The sequence below is a fragment of the Calidris pugnax genome, unplaced genomic scaffold, assembly GCF_001431845.1.
Source record: "Calidris pugnax isolate Ruff unplaced genomic scaffold, ASM143184v1 scaffold128, whole genome shotgun sequence".
Classification (NCBI taxonomy): domain Eukaryota; kingdom Metazoa; phylum Chordata; class Aves; order Charadriiformes; family Scolopacidae; genus Calidris; species Calidris pugnax.
The window spans coordinates 1,297,108-1,319,448 of record NW_015090851.1 but is presented as its reverse complement, the minus strand read 5'-3'; the positions used below and the strand labels follow the sequence as shown (position 1 = coordinate 1,319,448).

The 22,341-nt window shown below is 36.0% G+C and overlaps 1 protein-coding gene across 14 annotated transcripts in view; it reads left to right on the top strand.

Annotated features, from left to right (window-relative positions):
• The window catches only part of ERC2 (ELKS/RAB6-interacting/CAST family member 2), a 486,059-nt gene that overhangs the window by 318,845 nt on the left and 144,873 nt on the right, over window positions 1-22,341 (top strand). For all 14 annotated transcript variants that reach the window (XR_001412191.1, XR_001412196.1, XR_001412199.1 and 11 more), the window contains one exon: window positions 17,107-17,254. Coding sequence is in view for 1 of the 14 variants with exons in the window: in XM_014943272.1 (XP_014798758.1) it covers window positions 17,107-17,254 (148 nt within the window). In the remaining 13 variants the exon portion in view is untranslated. The remainder of the gene's footprint in view (window positions 1-17,106; window positions 17,255-22,341) is intronic.

Here is a 22,341-nt window from a genome sequence, read left to right as displayed (position 1 = left end):
GTAAATGCTATTTATTTTGGTAGCTAACTTACATCTGCTTCTCTCCTCTCCTCTCTTGTAGCAGCTTTTCAACTAGAAAATTTTATCAACATTCTTTAACAAATAACCAGTGAGGTGCAGTAGTCATTGTCACAGAATCATAGAATTATCTAGGTTGGAAGGGGACCTTTAAGATCATTGAGTCCGCCCACCGCACTAAATCCTCCTTTCAGGTAGTTGTAGAGAGTCGTAAGGTCTCCCCTCAGCCTCCTTTCCCCCAGAATAAACAACCCCAGTTCCCTCAGTCACTTCTCACAAGACTTGTGCTCTAGACCTTTACCCAGCTTTTGTTGCTCTTCTCTGGACACACTCCAGAATCTCAACGTCTTTTTTGTAGTGAGGGCCCCAAAACTGAATACAGTATTCGAGGTGTGTCCTTACCAGTGCGGAGGACAGAGGGGAAATCACTTCCCCTGTCCTGCTGGCCACACTATTCCTGATGGAGGCCAGGATGGCTTTGGCCTTCTTGGCCACATGGGCACACTGCTGGCTCGTATTCAGCTGGCTGTCAAGCAATACCCCCAGGTTCTTTTCTGCTGGGCAGCTTTCCAGCTGCTCTTCCCCAAGCCTGTGGTGCTGTATGAGGTTGTCACCCAAGTGCAGGCACCTGTCACCTGGCCTTGTTGAACCTCATCCCATTGGCTTCAGCCCATCGATCCAGCCTGTCTAGATCCCTCTGCAGAGCGTTCCTACCCTCAAGCAGATCAATACTCCCACCCAACTTGGTGTCATCTGCAAACTTACTGAGGGTCCACTTGATCCCCTCATCCAGATCATTGATAAAGATATTAAAAGAACAGGCCCCACTACTGTTGACTGAAGAACACCACTTGTGACCGGCCACCAACTGGATGTAGCTCCATTTACCATGACTTTTTGGGCCCGGCCATCTAGCCAGTTTTTTACCCAGCAAAGTCTGCGCCCATCCAAGCCATGTGCAGTAACCAGTAATCATTTCTTTGCTGACCTGAAAAAAGTCATAGTTACTGAGACTTTTATTCTTTTCCTTGAAAAACTAAGGCCTCTCTCAACAATACAAACGTATGCTTGTGTCCTTAAAGGAAATTGAGCTCTTTTCTGAAAGGAGGTATGGGTATGCTGTGGTTTCTGTCCATCTCAAATCAGAGAATTGGTTGGGTTTAGGTACATTGTTGAACCCTGGGTGCTTTTTTCCGCTGATATTGACGGCGCTCTGATTTATTCAGTTGACTGTACCTGAGGTTTAGTTACTGATAATGACATAAACATGATGATGAGGCACTACACAGAATAAACTCCTCAGAAAAACTCTGCCAGGTAGGTTTTAGGCTTGTGCAGTTTGTCTGTCAGTTGTCTGTGTATCAGCTGGCTGGAACTGGAGATGCTGTGGGGCATGGGGCAGAGATTTCAGACTAGCCAGCTTCCTGGCTTAATGACAGCACTGGCACAACTGCAGGATGCCGAAGAGCTGCTAGTACTGGAGTGGCAGCAGTATCCACTAAGAAAGTCAGGTGGCAACAGCCCAGAATCATGAATAGGAAGAATGCCAAGGTGGATCACTGAGTGGGGTGTTACTCCTTAAGAGATTTTCAGCTGCAAAAATGTTGGTGACTAATGATGAAGATTACACTTGATGGGAATACTTCAAAAATTACTACCCATTCAGCATTCCAGGTCCAACAAAAATTCACTGGCTAACAGCATAGGATTTTATTATAGCCAGTAATAGTTATTCTAGCTGTTGAAAAACTGAGGAAATATCTGCTAGAAGTTCCTCCTTTTATTATAATGCACGTGTCATACACTGTATTGATTTCAGACTATAGAACAAATAATTTTCTCTATTACATGAGTGGCTGAGACACTGACTTCTTAGAAAATGTAAGAAATTATTTATTTTGGAGGTATTGCCAACATATGTGAAATTATGTTCCCATACACTACCCTGATTTACTTTTCACTTAGGTAGTCAGCACTGATGTGTTACTTGTTCTTCAGCTCTCTTGCTTCGAGCTAGTCTGCTTCCTGTAAATGTGAACTGAATATGTCAGCCTTTATAAACATCATATGCACTCTGTTCCTCCCAAACAATTGTAGCTGTTAGTAATTGTTCATTACAAAGTAACTTCCACTAATGTTCAGAAGCATGGAAGTAATTTGGGGAGAAATAGACTTTGTTCTTTTGTACTTAAATAATATGACTCTCTGCCTTAAGGATAAGCTTAAGTCAACCTTAACTATAGAATCGTGAGCAGTGTTCGTGTAGTATAGTTTTAAAATGAGCAGAACAGCCAAGCCAATTATGTCTTTGCCAGGTTTTTAATACTTGAATGTAGTTTATAATGTTTATAAATATTGTATTTATTAGATTTTTGCATAATGTTTCCTACTTTTAAAAATACATCCGTTCTTTATTAACCAAAGCAAAGTTTTTTATAATGAATACAATAATAGGCTATATATGTTTATCTTTTTGGAAGAATTAAGGCAAGCATAGATAAACTTCCTTAGCATCTAATACCAACCTGATTTTATTATTTTGTTAGATCTGCTATTCCAGAAAGGATAATGTTGCATTCTCTCTTTCAGCATCTTTTGGGCATCTTTTTGTGTTATTTTCTTATTTTGTGAAATACTGTTCTAGCCAGCTAACATAGTTCTCATATGCTTTAAAATAATTTCTGGAATAGTGCAAATCTTTGTTGTATTTTGAGAGTGTGCATTTTCTTTTGTCTTAGTGCGTTCAACAGCATTGCTACCTGCAGAGTTGAATTATGCTAATTAACTAGTTCTTTTTTGCATGACAGGAAAAAAAATTGTGCACTTGTTGATTATTTCTGGTTTCTTTGAGCTGCTGAGGTGCTATTATTTCCTACCACCTGTGTAGAATCCCTGCTTATTGCAGAAATTAGCATTCTGCAAATGAAGTCATTTAATTTCTCATAGCAATGGCACTTACTTCTATTAGCATTCCTCCTTGTAGTGACAGCTCATCTTAAAATGTATCGTATTATTTGAATGAGTCACAAGGCCACCCGGATAGCAATTTAAGAGAGCATTTTCCATAGCAACTACTTCTTAGGCTCTTTCTGTCACGATTTTTTCCAGATGTGCTGGAAAAATTTTCAGGTAATGTTCAAAATCCTGCTCAGAAACATCTTATTTTTCTATTGTCTTGGATTCTAGAACTCATCCAAGCTTATAGCAAATATACGATTTTGTACCTAGTTTAAAAAAAATTAGTCAAATCAACCATGAATGTGCAGAAATAACCTCTATTTGATTCGAAACAAACTTTAGTTTGAATTGGCTGGGTATTATTTTTCTAAAAGCACTATTGATTTTTGTTACACTTACTGTCCATGCCTTAGGTTTTAGAAGTAATTTATAGTTTTTGACTGTAACATAGTCACTGTAGAAATTTACTAATCTTTATTAATTTAAGTGTTCTTGCAAACATAACTCTTGTAGGACTAGCCCTGGGGAAACCTGATTGTATTAATTTACCATTTGAACTGAGTATTTTCCAGTTTTCAGTGTTGACACCTGCATTGCTTTTATTTTTTAGGGTTTTTTTTAAGTTGAGTTTAAATTTGGAGGGAGTTTGTCATCACTGTTGAGTGTCAGATTTAAGTTGAAATGACTTGCATTCTGCATGATGCTTCTATACTGTGCTTTTATTTTTCCACTGTAATGTTCTTTTAAACTATGAAATTTATATCTGTGTTATTCAAGTGTACTATAATATCTTCACATCCCCTTTACCAAAAAGTGTCACACATTCTGATCTAAGTGTCAAGGTTTCCAATAATAATCCCTTTTGATTTTGATTCTTTCAATCCCTTCTGGTTTTGAGTAGTTTATCCTCTAGTTTTGTGTTGCTCTTGTAATCACTAGTACAGGTTTAAGTAGTTTGGCTGCCACGTTACTGCAGCCTTCTGTAGTTTTTGTTGACTTCTTAAAGAATTCTTAAATTTTTGTAAGACCATAATCATCACTTTACACAGTGTTCTGCAACAAATCTGTATAATTTTCTAAGATACAGCCATTAAAAGTTAGCAAAATAAGATCTAGGTAGTGTTTTTAGGTTGTATTTCTCGTTTTTTTTCTTATTGTTGGCTTTTCGGATGACTTCTCTATGTTTTCTAAATCCCTGGCTAAAAAAGAGACTTTGCAAACTGGACTCAATATATTTTATTTCTAACAGAGAAGTCATTTGTATCCTCCCAATTAATGAAACATAATGAAGAAAGAAACTCTTAGGCTTTACAAATCTTGCAGATACAATGAGGTGGGAGGAAAATGATAGTAATTCCTGTAGTTTTCCATAAGATAAAAGCAGAAGGAGTGAGGAGAAAAATGCTGCATTCTTCATTAGGAAGAAAAGATTTGAAAATATATAAAAGACCACTACACACAGTTCTATTACTCCACTGTCACTTTGAAGATTACTGCAGTGCATTTGTTACCAGTATATGTGTGTCTAACTGATGAGTAAACTCAGCTGTATGCCATCTGGATGGATCTCAGATCCTATGGCTGGTGGAGACATGACTGAATGACTACACACATAAGTGTCTGAAAGTCTAATGTCTTGTGACAGGGCCACAGCTTAGTCATAGTTTTGACATGGATCTATATTTTTTGTTTGCCCCTAAGCAGTACTCAAAGATGAGCAAAAGGCTGGGACTGTCTCTTCAGAAATTAAAGGGCCTGTGTATAACTCCCCCGCTGCAGGCATGCCCCTTTCCAGCTAACTCACTGACTTTTGAATGGCAGCAAGCTCTCTCCAGTTCCCACTGGTTTTTCAGGACTACTGTCTGTCCCCTGCCACCCCTGCATGTAATTTGAGTGTCTCTGCAGGCTGCTGGCCCCCAGCTCCCTCCTGTGATATCTTGCCTTATATTGCAAGCTTGGTAGCTTCTTCAGAAAAGGTCTTAATATACCCTTTCCCCAAGAAGATTCACCTCAGTCAGTTATTTTTAATGTATACCTGAGCATACCCAACCAGAACAGATACCTTCTGACATACACCTAGCTGATATCTACAGAAGGGGGTGATCTAGCTACAGAAACAGCTGATAGTTAAAACACTGGCAAGGAAGGAGAAGCAGTTTGGTTGACCTACCCAACTAATAGTAAGTGCCATAAAGTTGTTTTTTATTTTATTTCTAGTTCAGTGATTTCAGTAATTTAAAAAGTGTAATCAAACAACTTTTCAATAATCAATCTACTTCTATGGATTGTCATTTTATTACCCATTTTTAGAGTAAAATTTGGACTAAATTGATCTTGGCTTAAAACAGACTCTTTCTTTGCCCTCAGTAAAAGGCCTTCAGTTTTAGAAGTTTTCCTAAAGACTGTCAGAAATATTATTCAAATCAGTAGAGAACTTCATGTGTTAGTCCTGTTAGTGTAGTATGATACGTAAGAAGTTAATTGTTTATCAAGATGCTACGTAAACATGCTACGATTTATTGTCGAACTATTTTAAAATATCTAACTACTGTTATTTCTACTATGATGACTCCTTATTACCATTCAGACATCCATCTTCGTGGGTGCTATACCTTATCTCTGATAGAAGTCAGTGATATACCTTATGTCTCTTTCATCTGCTTTGAGAAAGTCGGTATGAACTGTCTTCACTGTGAGTCAATGTGTACTTAGAGCTCTAAGTATGTACATATGCCTGTTTTTAAAATGCTTCCTTAGTCTGAAACAAATTTTGAAACAGTTAACCCACCAAAGAAGATCAATGAGCAAACTTCTTTATGCAAAGTTGAATCATATGATGGTCTTCATGCTCCTGGCAATGCTTGCGAATAGCTCCATTAGCAGGGAAGTCATGTAATTAAATAACATCATGTGGTATCCTATCTCTTTAATTCCCAATCTTTTAAGATTCTAATTAGAGAAATATTTGTGTGCTGTTGTCTAATTCCCTCTCTCCTTCCTTGTAAAATATCTTGCGCTTGCTCTAGGCTTTCATTGTCTTTCCTGATACTTTTATAGTTATTATTTTCATATGCTGTACCTTGGGTGTGCAGTTTTTTATTAAAAATGAAGATTTTTTTCACTGAGGTAAAGTGATGAATGCAGGGTTAGAATAATTCTTCTCTGAGAAACTAACTTTAGGCAATTATGTCTTTAGACATCCCACACCTAAAGGAATTTTTTTGAGAATAAATATCTTAATTATTTTCTTTGCTCAGATGCTTAGTTACTTTTTAAAATGTTAACACCAATAGTTAGTGATGATGGTTTTCTGGGGTGTGATGATAAATACATATTCAATGGTTGCCAGTATAATGAAATCCTCAGAAACAATATGTTGGGAGCAGGTTGTTTAAGTACATTCTGTACCTAGCAGTACCTTATCAACTAGACAAATTTATCCCAAACATTGCAGTTTTAAAAAATAGAAAATGCTGAGTTGTAATAATTTGTAGAATTTCCTGTATCTATCAAATAAACATATGTAACAATTTTAACACATGCTCATAGTGTAGCAATAAGTAATGGTTGTCATCTTGTTAATAATGGTAATGATGATTCTGACTTCACAGATCTAAATTAGAACAATTACAATATTTAAACTGCCAGACTGTCAGAATGTGTGTGTGTGTGCACGCAAAATTCTAAGGAGTTTCTTAGTTTAAGGCGTGCGTACAGCATTCTACTCTGACATCTATTTGTGGCTAGTGGAAATTATATGACACTGGTTTACATAATCTCTGTCTCGCACCCTATTTAGTAAGTGAGCATTTAAACTATGCCCTCAGATCAGTTATCGAATATGAATTATGCACTGCCAAGAGAGTACTTTTTGTTAATAGTACTTATTCAGGCCATTTTCTTTCTTGAAATTACCTTCTAATATACTGTAAAGCTCAAGGCATAAATTCTAATACATATTCCTATTGATTTCAAAATGGAGCTAATTATTCCTTCTGATATATTTCAAAGTTCAATGTCATATACATTGGACTTCATGAGTTTTGTTATATATGTTACTCAAACAGCAGCTGCTTGTAACTTTATGGTGATTAGAGGGAGGATCTTAAAAATCAGACAAATCGTTTTCTTAAATTTCTAATGGAAAGGAAAGAAGTTTTTTTAGGATCTTTTTATTTGTCTTATCTGTTTGTCAAAAGGATAGTTTTATTGATCAGTATTTATTAAAAGTTGAAAGAAAGCCCCACTCATTCTTTAGCATAACCATGTGTTTTGTGACAAATCACCATTTGGAATATGTTGTCAATTCAAATTAAGAACAGAATACAATTAACAGAAGTTTATATTTATTTAACCTTCTATCTCTGCATCTCAGTTATATATGTCTTTGACTCAAATATTTTGAATTCTCTGCGAATTCATGAAAATGATAGTAACTCTTAATAGTAACTTTTTTCAAGCTTAAACATTTATTTGGCAGTTCAAAAACGTTACCAAGAACTATATTCTAGAAACCAAGCCATTCATCCTGCAAAGTACTTTTATCTTTGTCTTCTATAAACACAAAAAGTGATGTTGAAGGGTAAGGAGGCTGACAATGACAGATTACCTATAGTTTTGTTTTCCTGTTTAACTTAGGTGGACCCTGCGCAGTGCTATGTTCTGCTGTAACACAATCCCATGCCTTCAGATGCCATTGTTCTTGTTCTCAGCAGTTCCCATCTCTGTGCTGTGTTGTGGTATGGCATAAAACAGGCAGAGGTATCTTAACTGAGTGTTGGTTGCATTCCTATGGAGAATCGTACCAAGGCAAATGAAAAATAGTCAATTCTAGTAAAGAGCTGCAAAACTCAGAAATGTCATCTTCTAACTTCAGCGGTGTTTTGCAGCACTGTGAATTCTTTTTGTTCCCTTTCTCCATTTCTCACACAGTCTGAAGCTTGTTATATCTACTCACATGTGAGCAATGCTGCCCATTTGAATGAAATGATAACGCAGTGGTTATTGAAGCATGATCTATGAAACTATGATGTAATTGCTTTCACAGATGAATATGTCTCTTCTGAGGGGGGTCTGTTTTTCTTAGCTGTCATTTCTAACACATAAATCATCGAGACATCAGAAGTGCAATGTTACAGGGCTTGAAAAAGTTCAGAGAATTCAAAGGCCAGTTGAGTTCCTACTTCTTACTTGGAAATTAGCCCCAAAAGATGGGCATGAAGTTCCTTCTTTGCCTTTTAAAATTTCTATCTGAACTTGTACCTTTATACTGGATGATTTTTGTTTGCTTAACAAAAGACCTATATGCACATTCTAAATTGCTGTTAAGGCGAGAAAAAAAAAGGTATAGTTTAAACTTGCCAATCTAAAGACAATATGGTTACTGTTACTGGGGGATGTAAGGAGAGATGTAGTTATGGGAATAATGAAACATAGGGAAGAAGCACTGAGCCGTGGCTCTCACTGGGGAGGTAAACTGGATGAAACGGACAAATGGATTAAATAGCTGCTTTTCCAAGAAACTCCTCTGTGATTGTTCAGAATTAGGTCCTTTCTTTTCCTTCTTTCCATTTCCTATGAAATTTCACGTTAGGGACAGCTGTTTCTTCCTGTTTCTCCTTTATTCTAGCCTAATGAAAATATACATCTAATACAGGTGTAATATAGAGACTGTTGTCTGTCTCCCACAGTGTAAACTTTGATATCTCCTCCTCACACCTGCTTCCAGAAGTCGTCTTGATCAGGTGGTAAATTCAAGGTTTGATACTTGGATAATATGACGAAAAGTGCTTGGTGGGTTGGAATGGTGGACTGGGGTCTGTAAGAGGGGTCCCTCGTTTTTCTGCCCATAGTTAGTGGAGCAGTCCCCTGTGCTTCTAGCTATCTTTGGGCTCCGGAGCCTCAGTAGTTCTCTGTGCTTGCTTAAAGGGCACCAGGCTGACCTGAAGTGCTATTTCATGCTGCTTATTCTTCTGAAAGTATTTCAAAAGGGATTGTTCTTTGAAAATAGTGAAAAATAATCGTTCATTTAAAAGAAGTAAGCTGTAAATATGCTTTTGTAAAGCATATTCAGTCATGTATTTGGAGGGGCAAATTTTCTGTCAGCCTCAGACATACAATTTTAGGATAATCGTCTAAAATCAATAGTGAATGAATTTACATGTCTGTGTCACACAACTAGCTTCAACATAAGACTTACGTTGTTGAATATAAAGATTTTAAATTTCATACTTGTGATCAGTATGTCTTGTTTTTAAAGAAAAAGCTTTAAAATACCAATAATATTCAGAGGTTTATTTTCTAAGATGCATGCACATCCATAATGGATTAACAGCATGTTTTAACAAACCATTTATTTGCTTTAGGGGTGACAGAGAGAAGCTGTTTCGAACAGGATCTCTCATCACCGTCTATCTCTAGTCACCTCCTACTGAACTTAAGGTTGAATACTGGGGGTCATGAGGGAAAGAAAACAATAATTAAAGGGGAAAAGTTGATTGAGCTGTTTTTTTTTTTCTCCTTAAGTACAATTAGCATGTGAGAAGCTGGCTGAGTACTCTACTGTATATCATTAGTTCAAACATTTCTGACTTGATTTAACTTTAATGGTGACTTTTTAAGTTGTATTTCTGTATTTTGTGGAGAATGGCTTAAGTAGTAAAGGCAGTAAAAGTTCTTGTTAGAAGATCTTGTTTCTATAAATCTTAATCTTGGAATTCTGTTAGATTACAATTGGACTGTTTCTAAGAACTCACTCCATCTCCCAAAAAGTTGTCATGAGTTCTTCTATTAAAGCTCAGAAAATTATTCTTAGACTAACAGAGGTGGGGAGTAAAGCAGGAGTGTTTACAGAGTTCACTTCTAAATTGACTGTGATAAGTGGCAATGCAATGTATTATGATTAGAGGTTTCTGGGAGACTCTTTAAGAAGGTTAACTGCAAGGCAGCTCTCAAAAGAAAGCATTTATCTTAGTGGTCATCCTTCAGTGTTTTATACTACTGAGATTTTTTGTGGGTGGTTAGAACCATTTTTTGTGTTTTATTAGCTGTATCTTGAATACCTCCTACAAGCTGAATGACAGTTTAGGGTTATTAAATCTGTTCTTAGTACATTTTTTTATCCATAGTTAATCTTGACTAAATATATGCTAGTGAACAACCCTTTTTTCTCAGTTGTTGCCCATATTTGTTAAAGAAATCATTCCATTTGACATTTGTTTAGGCTGCAGTTTGATAAAATACTGTATACAATATACTTTTTCAGTTTGGCATTCAACAGAGTTTTTCATGGATTTATTTCTTCTTGCATTATCTTATCTTCCCTTCTAGTATGCTAAGGCTTCCTTTTCATATTAAGTAATTTTTTTCACTCCGAGACAGATGCTTTCACAAATGCATACTCTATGTCTATATTGCTAGAGATCTATAAGATGGTGTTTTTCAGGTGTTAGGTGACATTTGTAATTGCTTTGGTATCATCTGCCTACTTGTAATCCTATGTAAGGTATGTTTCATTAATTAAATTATTCTCTAACATTACTTCCAGTGACTTTACTGAAAGATTTGTATGATTTTATACTTTTTGTTTGTCTGAAAGCCATGTCTATTATCAGATAAATAGATGATAGATCCTCCAAGGAAAGATATCTCCATAATTCACTATCACTAAGGAATGGCCTATGCAGTAAAAAGTCATTCTTATCTGTAATTGCTGTCACGGAAATTTTCACAGAGACTTGGTCATTCTCAAGTTTTGTATTGTTCTTTCTTACTACAGATGTAGAAACTTGAATGTAAAAGGTCTTTTCTTCCAGTCGTAGGAAGGAAGCATATGATGTAAGCAGATAAAACATGACATTAACTCCAAGGACTACTGTCTTAAATGAGACACAGAGTAAATCAGCTTTAAAACACTGAATAATTGAATAATTGGGTTGCTGGTAAGGTCATGTCAGGGCAAGATCAACTGTACCCAGGTCATTTCTAACAGATTTTTGCCTAAATTGTTCAAAAAGACTTCCACTGGCAGTTATTGTCTTGCTGCAGCAATTTCTTCCAGTACTCAATTGCTATTCATACTTATCTGCCATTCTCTTTGTACCTTGGCTAGATATTAGGAGGAAAATTCTTCTCCTCTAATTTATGCACATTACTTCTTGCTCTGTGTACCATGGATATAGATAGAAAAGCTGTGTTTCGCTCTGATAGAACTTTTTATGTTTCTCATTATCATGTTGGCACTCATAGACTATTTATTGTATTTTTTTCAACGTTCTCTTGTCAGTCATTTCTCTGACTGCTTTTGTTGCTTTCCCCTGAACAGTCTCCATGTTTTTCATGGAGAATCATATCCAAACTGGATTCAGTATTTCAGCTAAGATCTTCCTGAAGTCACATAGATGAAAAGAATCACTTCTGGCTTGCAATCTATTTCTGTTTATACTTCACAGTATGATGTTTGCCTTATTCACAACAGGTAATTAATATGGAGTTCCTCCTTAGTTTTCTAGATGGTGTCTTTGGTTTGTCAAGACATTTTTATTCCTGTCTTCATGGCACTTGAAGATCCTCCCAGTCTCAAGTCTCATTGAAATGTAATAAGTAGATTTTCTAGTCCGTCATCCATGTAATTAATGAAAACATTAGAGTGGAATTCTAAATAGTTTTGGGTGAAATACCGCTTGCGTAAATTAATGGCTGAGCATTAAGAAGGGACTGTTCCTTTTGTCGTTTCTCTTGTATTTTAGTATGAAGTGATTTTAAGTGTACTAATACATTTGTGGAAGTTTCTTGGTACTTCTCATTGGAATCATTAGTGCCTTAAGCCCTGATCTCACAGCTGTAAAGTGTACCCATTGAGACTATTATATTCTCACTGTCCTTGTATTTAGGAGACTGGCTTGAGGTAGTAGGCTGCTGTGGAGTAGAATGCAGTCAGGCTTTTCCAGGGGAGAAGTTTCATTTAATGAATTTTGCTTTTCCAGGGAAAAGTTCTTCTCCTCCTTGCAATGAGCAACTGTATTATAGGAGGATATATAGATTGGTAGTCCTAGGAATTACTTTATGTATGTCAAGGGAAAATGTACAGAATAATTACCAATGTGGAGCAAATGCTGTTAGATTTAACATGGATTTTATTAATCTGAGAGTTTACCTAATTTTACTGCGTACATTTAGGGTAATTTTTCTTGGTGTTAAAAGTGCTACCCTGTTATTTATATAACACATTAGTTTGCCAAAAAGAGAGAGGAAAAACTACTAATAGCAGAAAGGATTACTCTTTATAAATATTACTGTTAAAGAATGTCATTTAATTCAGTGCTCTAATAAATTATTTTAAAATGTATTTTATTACCATCATTTATTAAACAATAAGGAGACATTTTGGCTGCAAATAGTGATAACATCTCTATAGAACTGTATTTGTACAGTCATTTTTTTTTCCTGACACAGTAGATAATTAGGAATTATAAATTTTACTTACACTCTGAAGCATGTTAGCTGGAGAGTGTATCAGGCTGTATGTTGTTCTTGGTGCCAGTTCAGGTCTTGATTTTCAGACATCCTTTAATAGAAATGCATGATGAGTTTCAGTTTCTTGTGGCAATGTAGAAGTGAGTGACTCACCTGAGAGATTTAGACAAAGACCTCGCCACCTGTTTACATTTTTGAATGAAATTTACTTCATGTTTGTAAGTGAGAAAGTTCTTATTGTCAGCTGTTTCGCTGGCATCTTAGGCTTGTTTCTAGTGGTCAGATAATCTCATTTCAAATGTTTCCTGCAAAAAATGGTGATATAAATTCTTTAGCAGGGTCACTTGGTAGCTGCAATAAATTGCTTCTGTTCATCAAATGCGGTTCTTCCGTAGGAAACTTGAAGTAAGTTGGTAGGGTAGCACAGCACCTTTCACAGATGTGGGCAAACCTGTGTGTGATGTGTTATAAATGAGATATGATAATGTAGAACTCCAGGTCTGTCCCCACAGGCTGCTTCATAAATGCTTGGATGTCTTCCCTTGCAATGGCTGAGCAGTATGAGCAAGATACTTTTCAGTCTCTGTCTCCCAGGGACTCAGTGGAAGAAGAAAGTGAAGGAGGTTTCTTTAGATGCCCTGTCACAACCTGCATCTTTATTTTGTACTCTGTAAAGTAATGATGTCTTTTTGTCTCTTTGTCTTCCCTTTGTATTGAAGTAGTTAATTATTAAGGATATAAGCAACCAACATGTATCATTTGGTAGAATACACAGTCCCACTCTGCTGAACTCTTGTTAACCCGGATGTGTGGTTAAATGCCACTGGATTATATATTTGAGGTTATTACTGTTCAGATTATCCATGATAATAGACACAGATAATATGCTGACACACTGCAGGAGCATGTCTGTGCAGACAGGTGCAGACAGATGCAAGCTTGCTCTGCCCACACTCTGGGCAGGCTGTTTGTGAGCCAGTTTCAGTCTGGAAGCCATCAGCATGTTGTGTGGCACTATGCCCAAGCTAAAACACCTTGTCTCTTAGATAAATGAGGCTTTACAGCTTCTGAGCTGAGTAGGTGGCTTCAAGAGGACTGGCAGTGTGAGTTTGCATCCAGCTGCCCATCTCTGCAGATGTAGTCATCTTAAGCAGAAATTTTTAGTAGAAATCGCCATTCTTGTATGCTTGTGCAGTCCTCTCTCAACATTTGTAGGTTTAACATCTCCCAACTCCACTTACATCTACTTTAAAAATAATTAAAAAATATATTGACAATTATTTTGGGGAGCAAACTCAAACTAGTTTACGTGTCGGGGGTTTGATTCAAATCTTACAATGTCTCAGTTGAGCACTTACGGAGTCATATGACAGCAGCTATTTTGCATGACTATGAACCATAATTTCCTGGAAGTGTTTGTATGAGTCATTATTTCCTGGAATTAAGAGTTTGGTTATGTATTTTCCTAGGTATTTCCCAAGACAGGAGAAGTTGTGTATTGAATGGAATTATCCTGTGAGCCACAAGACAATAGAGAAAAAAGATTTTGTTAGCTTTCCCTTGCAAAAACATTCGTATAACTTCTAGTTGGCTTTCAGAATCCCTCAACACCATCAAGCTAAAAAAAAGTATGCTAAGGTCTGCAAAATCTTGTGGGTTTGGCGCTACAGAATCCTGAGTGCAGATTTTTCAAAGCCTGTTTACTGGCTCTTCTCTCCCGTGGAAGGTTTTATCTCATTTGCTACTTTAAAGTGGGGCTAGGGAGTATCACACAGTTATGACCACAAGAACGTGTGATTTTTTTTTTTGGCTGGCAATAAAAAAAGATGAATGTGAGTGAATCCCATTATTAGATGTTGAAATGATACCAAATAATTCAGTAGTTCTGACTTCTCTTCCTCACTAGTCAGGTTTGTGTTTTCACTGCCAATTTTGAGGCAGTGAAATAGTCTCAACTGGGGAGGATAACTGAAACTTCAGTATAGCTTCATGTAGTTTTCAAGACAATTTAAAACTTTTATTCTGTTTTTGCTTTTAATGACTGTAGTATGTGTTACATATCATTATATAACGTATATATATAATTAGAAACCTCGTAAATGGCAAGTATTTACCATGAAATTTTCTATTAGATGAGCAGACGTATTGGATCTTCATGGGATGGAGTTCACTTACGTAATTTAAACATTAATCCAAATATATTTAAAAACCTTGGAATTTCTGAGATGTATATTTCTTCACTTATTTTCTTTGTCAGTGTGTTGGGTTTGTGATGTTATGTCAATGTTTATCTTCAGCTATTAAATAAGTATATCTTTAGACTGATAATTATGTTATAAATAGATTTATGTTTTGCAGTTCACCAGAGGTACCTACTTTACAGCAATGATTACCATGAATTAAAGATTAGGATTTAATCCCACTGGTGTTAATTGCAGACAGGGCAAATCTTTGTCCTACATGTCCTGAAAACCAGAGCAACATTGTGAAACCTTATTTTAATAACTTTCAAAATAACGACAAATTGTTCCATGATGCAAGTTAAAAATTGGAAAATGTTCCTTGATGCAGACGACTGGAACATTGTCAAAACTTCTGACTAACCTTTCTTTGTAATTATAATACAGTGTGCTAGTAGATAACTGTAGAGGTACTAACATAATCTTATTTAATTTATAAGAATAGTGTTTTATGTAATAATGCAATATGGTGTTTCTTTGGCTTTAAAGTCACAGAATTCCTGTTGCTGACGCTTTCTCTCAGAAAGGTTATGTTATCATCCCTCACACCTCCTGGAGTTAGGACACATTTCTGAAACAAAAAAGTACAGACTGGTATGTAAAAGCTACTGTGGAGAAAAAGCTGAAATTGTGCTACATTTTTCTTTCTGTTTTAGCCAAACGCTCAAAAGAGGGCATATTTAGATTTTATATGGTGCATAAATTCTCTGCTTTCTGCAAGGTGAGAGAAATTGTTGAATACAGTAGCAATTCAGCTTTCTTCTACTTCAGAGCATTAAAAAGTTAAGATCTTAATGAGAATGTTATGTAATTGATACCGTATTTGAGCAAAACACATGAAAACAATGATATTACAAATTTCTACTGACTGTTACAAATTGCTATGCAACAAGTTTTATGCGTTATTATGAGGTTTATAGAAAGCAATATATATTTCATTTCAAATTATCATTATGGATATGTGACCCTCCGATATATTTTTTTATTTAATACCTGCTATTTAAACTAATTAATAGCTTTCATTTAAATTAAGGCTGTTGGAGACTTATGGCATCCTCTTTTAAACATTATTTAACTGTGATTAGAATGAAGAAGACAGAATAATAAATGAGACTATTTAAGTGTATGAATAAAATGCAACTGTTTATCTAAAATTGATCCATGTCTCAAAACTTTGAGAGTAAAATAAATGGGTTGTTTTTCTTTGACTCCATCAGAAATATTGTCTTATAAATATTTACATTAATACATTAGGAATTTTGAAATAAAAGTTAAATAGCTTTCTTGACATTTATGCTGGCAAGCAAAGGACTATGAGAATTCCAAACTCCTAGCTCACCTTGACTGTATGAAGTTCATGAGCCGTATTCTTACATTTATTAGCAGTTGGAGCCTAAGTTTAACTTATGACTCATTTATCCATGTTTATTTTTTAATGATTGATCTTATATAGTTCTGGAAAAATGTGTAGGTGATAACAAGCTTAGAATATGCTTTTTTTTGGCTGGTAAGTCATTGTCTGTCATTGAATGCATTGCAGAAAATGAATATATTTCTTTTATTTATTAAGATAAGTGACAGATTATGGCCTTGTCAGTGTGAACATTTTAGTGTAAGAAATGAAATAATAAGATACTGCAAGATCTGTGCTTCCAACTGCACGTTGTAAAAATTATTTCTGTAATATGTCCTCACAAACTACTTACGATGTGACCCTGCAAGCTTCTATGTAATTCTATATGTTTCTGAGTGCTGTAAGTTTCTGTTTGCTTTACGGAGATGAGGGGTCAAGATTCCAAAGGAAAAGATTCCTTGTGAACAATTAGATCAACGAACTTCTTTTCTAGATGTTATGTTTTACTTCTAGAATTATAGTTTCATAGTGGCACAATGAATAATATATACGTAGGAAAACATTTAAGTAAATGTGAGGAAGGTGTCCAGAGATTTCTGTACTGAGGTCTCGAGGGTGCCAAATTAAGAGGGTAATATAAAAATATGTTTTATCTGTACCACTTTACTTTTTCTTATGCAATTTGTGTGATTTGAATAATTCACAACAGCTTTAGGTAAGATATTGTAGAATTCAGGAAAGTGAATTTAGATATATAAATGCCAAACATTTTTAAAAACAAAACATTTCACAGAAATTCTACTGGATATTGTACTGTAGTAAAATAGACTGGTGTCATTGTTTTATGAAATAGTTGAATAATGAAAGATCTATAAAGGGAACTTTTTTCGCTAATCAGTTATTTCATGATTTTGATTAGACTTGACAATGTTTGCTATTTAAAGAGTGCTCAGAAGGTAGTTGATTGTTCTCCTAGTGGCTAAAAAGCATCTTGTGTAGTAGATATAGTAGTATATGTTCAGTTTTAATGAGAATATAACAGTTTTTATTTTATTTTATCAGACAGGAAGCTTTGCTTGCTGCAATTAGTGAAAAAGATGCAAACATTGCCTTGCTTGAACTGTCTGCTTCAAAGAAAAAGAAGACTCAAGAGGAAGTAATGGCTCTTAAACGAGAGAAGGACAGATTAGTACATCAGTTAAAACAGCAGGTGGGGAGATATTATTTTCATTTGTACTATTTTATTTTAACCTCAAATTGAAAGTCTTCAAGCCAGGTTTGACATGTGACAGCAGTTATGAAAGGTGGGAGGTGTTCAGTGTAAGTGTTTATTGCTTCTCCATGGTTGTTAAGTATTTAGCTGCATGCTTGCTTGGCTCATATTATATGCAGCCAATACACTTTCTGTTTTCCCTCCTCATATGGCTTTGAACCTTCTTCATTATGTGCGACAGATGAAAGCAGATACTTTTTGCCATAAAGCAAGATCTGTCCATTCTGTTGACTCTTTCTAACCTTTTTCTGTTCGGTTATTTGCTTATCTGTTGTAAAATAATTGTGTTTTCAGAAGGTTTCGGGGTTTCTGAGAGGTTATCTGGAAATCGTGATTATCCTTAAAACAAATTCTCAAATGAGTAAAAAACACCCTGTCTTCAACACTGTAAGTCATTTGAGGTTTTAACAAAAAACCCCATGTAGTTACAAAGTCTAGAAATAGATTTTATCGCAAGCAAATTTAATTTATGTTCTGCTTTATTAATGAGGAAAATAATCATACTAGATACCGTACACATGTACCAGACATGGTACATAGGTCTCTCCTCTTCCTAATTAAAACGTTTAAAACTCTGCATACTGTGCAGTGGCTACTTCCCCTGATTTTTCAAAGGTGATAGTCATAGATAGAAGAGGGATTGTATGAAGAGGACAAAGGGTGTTCAGATAACCTAGGTACTAAAGACCTGTGCTGCCTGTCATGTATGTTGTTAAACACCTTTCTTTTAGAATAGGTGAAAAAGATGAGAAAGATGTTTTCAGACCATGTCTGAAGGTGGTGTATCTGATGTTTTCCTTTGTGTGACATTACTGAATTTTGTGATTGCTTGTGGAGGAGGAAAAAACCATTCTGGTCTCCTTAGCCTGTCAAAGTAACCACTCTGCTGCCAGGCAGTGTGCCACCTCACAAACGAGCACGCCCTGTGATAACGTTTAGGACGTACTGCGTAGTCAATGTTATGATTCTTTATTCTGAATCATGCATTATATACTGTAGAACTCTGTGCAATCAGTTACAGAAAGTCAAGGAAAACCCTTGCTGCTTTGCTAAATTCCCAATAGCTCTGACCTCATGCATCATTATAGCTTTTTCCCACAGGTCTATAAAAATAGGAGACAGCCCCTGAGCGTGAACTTATCATCCGCTCGTGATGCTGACTTCATTACAGACATTCCAGCCAAGTACCTATGTTCCAGCCATGACGCATTTATGTCTCAGGTCAGTCAGCTGACCAGGAGATATTTCACCCAAATTTTATGTGCTATATGAGCAGATGTGCTTTATGCTTTTTTAGTACTTCATCCCACTGTGCTGCATCAGAGTGGATGATGTTATGTTCCAAATAATGTTAGGGATTCTTGTTTTTGTTTGCTTTGGAAAAGAGAAGGTGGTTATTTTCTCTTTTAGAGATCTTTTTTCACCTTTATCTTTCCTTACTGAAGAGTAAATGAATACACCACTTTGCCACGTTCCATGATACCCATCATAGATATTTTTAAAATGTTCATCAGAGACTTGGGCAAACTGAGTTTTCTTCATTTTTGTTTTCCTGTTTTTTGTTTTGGGGTTTTTTGTACCTTTAAGCTATTGCTGAAAAGTGTTCAAAACATTTGTAACTTTCTTCAGACAGAGTGAAGGAACAGCAGAAGAGGATTGCTAGAGAGGCATTGTTTTGGATAACTTCAGTTAGAATTGTAACCAAATACTTCAAATACCTCCATTATTTATAGTGATAAAGATCTTCAGTAAAGCTATTTAACTAGATTAAATTGATGCCAAAATAATCTCCCTGTTATCTCAGACACCACAAAAAAAAAGAGACACCAGGAACAGGAATGTGGTTTAACTAGGTCACCACTTTATTACACTTAAGAATTATCTGATAATAGAGGTTGTAGAGATCATTCATACTTCTTTAATCCCTTTGGGGAGAACCACTGTCAACCCCCAAAGCTTTCACATGTGCATCCAACACAAAGGCTTGTTAGTGCTACTCTTCCTTGCTATGACTGTGCCAGGCTGAGGGGGGAACTGAAGGATTCCCCACTGTATGATATATCAACCCTGTTCCTCAGTTTCTTTGAGAGATGTCTCCCAATCTATTTCTGACTCACTAGAACTTTAGAGAATGATCAACTGCAGCATCAATTTTTTTAAGTGTCCCATCCCCCATTTCCACAGTTGTTGTATTGCTGAAAGAAGTACAAAAAGCCCAGCTTCTCCAGCCTAATGTAATCATGAAAGGAGAGATATTTATAACTATTAGAAGATGACTCACTAGTCATGTTAAACATTAGGCCCCCAAATCCATTCCTGTTCTATAGTGTAGGAGGAGTTTTTGCTTTGAGAGGCAAAATAACATGATGGGCAATGATAAAAATCTATATTCCCTTCACGTATCTCCACAATAGCAAAATGATTTTTGATGTATCTACCTATCAAGCAGGAAACCTTCTGTTCACGGCTACTGGAGACTGAGAACTTATAAAGGCAGCAGTGCAAGGGATGAGAAATGCAGACTTTAAAGAATCTGAGGACTTTCTTTGTATGCTGCTCCTTTCTGTGTTGCTCCTCACAAAGGTTCTCTGTCTTTCACTGAGGGATGGGAAAGATGGGCTGCATATGAAGTACTGTGGATAAAAATCTTACTAGCAGTGCATCAGTAAGAGTAGGCTTTCCCTGTTCCATAAAGAGGCAACAGAGTAAATACGTTGCAGACAAACTCCTCCTTTCTCCTTCTGCATGTGCAATTCAGACATTTACTCTGATATATTAATATCCTAGATGAAGTCTTATTCTTGATTCACAAATCAAATAATGAATCTCCTGAACATAAAAAATACTGTTATATCTGTTCTGTATTGCTACAAAATTGCTACTATTACAGGTGCATCAATTTTAGCAGGTTTCTTCATTAAATATAAAAATATTTTCTACTGTTTCAGAAGAAAGATGTTTTACTCCACTTATTTTTCTGTATTCCTTTTACAATTCCTGTGCTACTTCTTATGTTCTCCAAATTTTGCTGAGAAGTGTTCTCTTCAGAACTAGGCTTTCATTTTACCATTGTGTTAGACCTGCAAAACAGCAGAGCAGTTTCTGGAGTGTGAAGCAGCAGTTAATACTTATAATGTCTTAAATCATGTATCACGGCTATTGGGAAATAATTTGTAATTATTTTAGAGTGCTAACTGAAGTTAGAAATTTACTTGAACATAATTTTACCTTGCTTGGAAATCCACATTCACTGTTGTCTGCAAAGCTCATAGAAGCAGCATCCTTCAGTTTCTTTAGAAAATTTTGTTTTATTTTCCTCATTATACTGCAGAGTTTGTGGGGAGATGCGGCAATTGAGCTTTTAATTGCATCTGCTCTCCTTATGTCCTCTATGTCTCCAAAGAACATCTTGTTTTTCAAAGACTTGTCATTTTAGCAAAGAAGCAATAATTTGAAATTAGCCTTCAGTGAAGATGGGTTTTACCATTTGAAATAAAAAATATTATTTTAATCAAATTTTATTTTGTGACAATAGACAGGTGAATCACTTTGGCCTAAATAAGCTGTTGTGAAACTTCAACCATCATGCTCTATCATCATATATCTGACAGTTTGCTTTGCTTTTTGCTTTGTTTGCAGTCTGACGAGTTTCTCTCAGAAACCCTCTGAGTCTCTGTTTCTGCTGCTGTCTCTTTTAGTGGCATCCTAGACTTTGACATGTAGTTGATAAACTCCAATTCCATATTTCTAGCAATTTAAAATCATGGTGTACTATGGATCGTCCCATCATACCTTAAAAAGTGCAACAGAATACTACCAGCCTAGGATGCTGGTTTGCTATTGCTATTCAAGTGGTGGCTTCAGTGTCTGAGGGAGGATCGCTGTAGCTTGGAAAATCCTCTGCTGATATGAATAAGCAAGTAGGAAGGGCTTTTTTTGAGATAATTCCAAAGGCTGTTTCTTGAAAAAGTGAGGTGAAGAGAGAAGCATATGTGAATTTATCAGAATCCAAGATTTCTGATTGTATACATGAAAGGCCCAGGAATATCCTCTTTAAAGCATCACTGTGTTCCTCTAGAAAATCTTGTTGATAAAAGTAAATGTCCTAGAGTCAGAATTTTTTTTCATACAAAACATGTGAATGCTCCTCCTTAATGTTTCGGTGTGTGGGAGAGGGCCAACGACTGCTCTGTCACCTAACTCTGATGAGGCCAGTAAGGGTCACAGTTTAAGGGAAGACCTTGAGGAGTCTTAATGTACATACTTCATAACATTTAGAGAATCATAGAATTATTTCGGTTGGAAGAGACCTTTAAGATCATCAAGTGCAACTGTTATGTGGGGTCATTGTAGGCATTAAAAGCCTGCTTCATATTTAAAGAGATAGGGCACAGTTTGTAGTAGATGTCTTAAAGGTTCAGAAAGTCAATTCTATTAAACTCAGTGGAGTAACCCAAAGTATTGAGGTTACTCATAGAATTTTATTGTTATTGGATTAAGGCCAGAGAAGCAGATTCTATCACTGTGCTGTAATGTATCGCAGACTTGCACCAAGATTGAATTGCCAAAATGCAAATGTAGCTGCTTTTACCACAGACTTACACTCTGAAAGACTTCTCTGATCACTCTGGTAGTCTCCTGAAGCATCCTGGTGTATTTTGCATTTCAACTGGAAGCTTCTTGGCTCTCTATAAGCTTCCTTAGGGAAGCATATTAAATTTGTGTCACAGGCAATGAGCATGAAAAATTCCATGAGAGGAGGAAAAGTACCAAGAGCTTTTCAATATCTAGGAGTAACAGGCTATTGTCTAAATAGGCACCATTTTGGCAAAGATAACACAAATACAGTGTACTGGGTGCTTAGGCATTAATATTCATCTTAGTGTATCCATGTCCTAAACTTGATGTTATTTTATGTATTTTATTTTTCATGCAGTTTTGACTTGACAACAGTGAAGTCAATTATTACTTGGTTTGCAAGCAAAGTATTTACTTCCCAGTTGTGCCCCCCCCTCCCCCCCCCC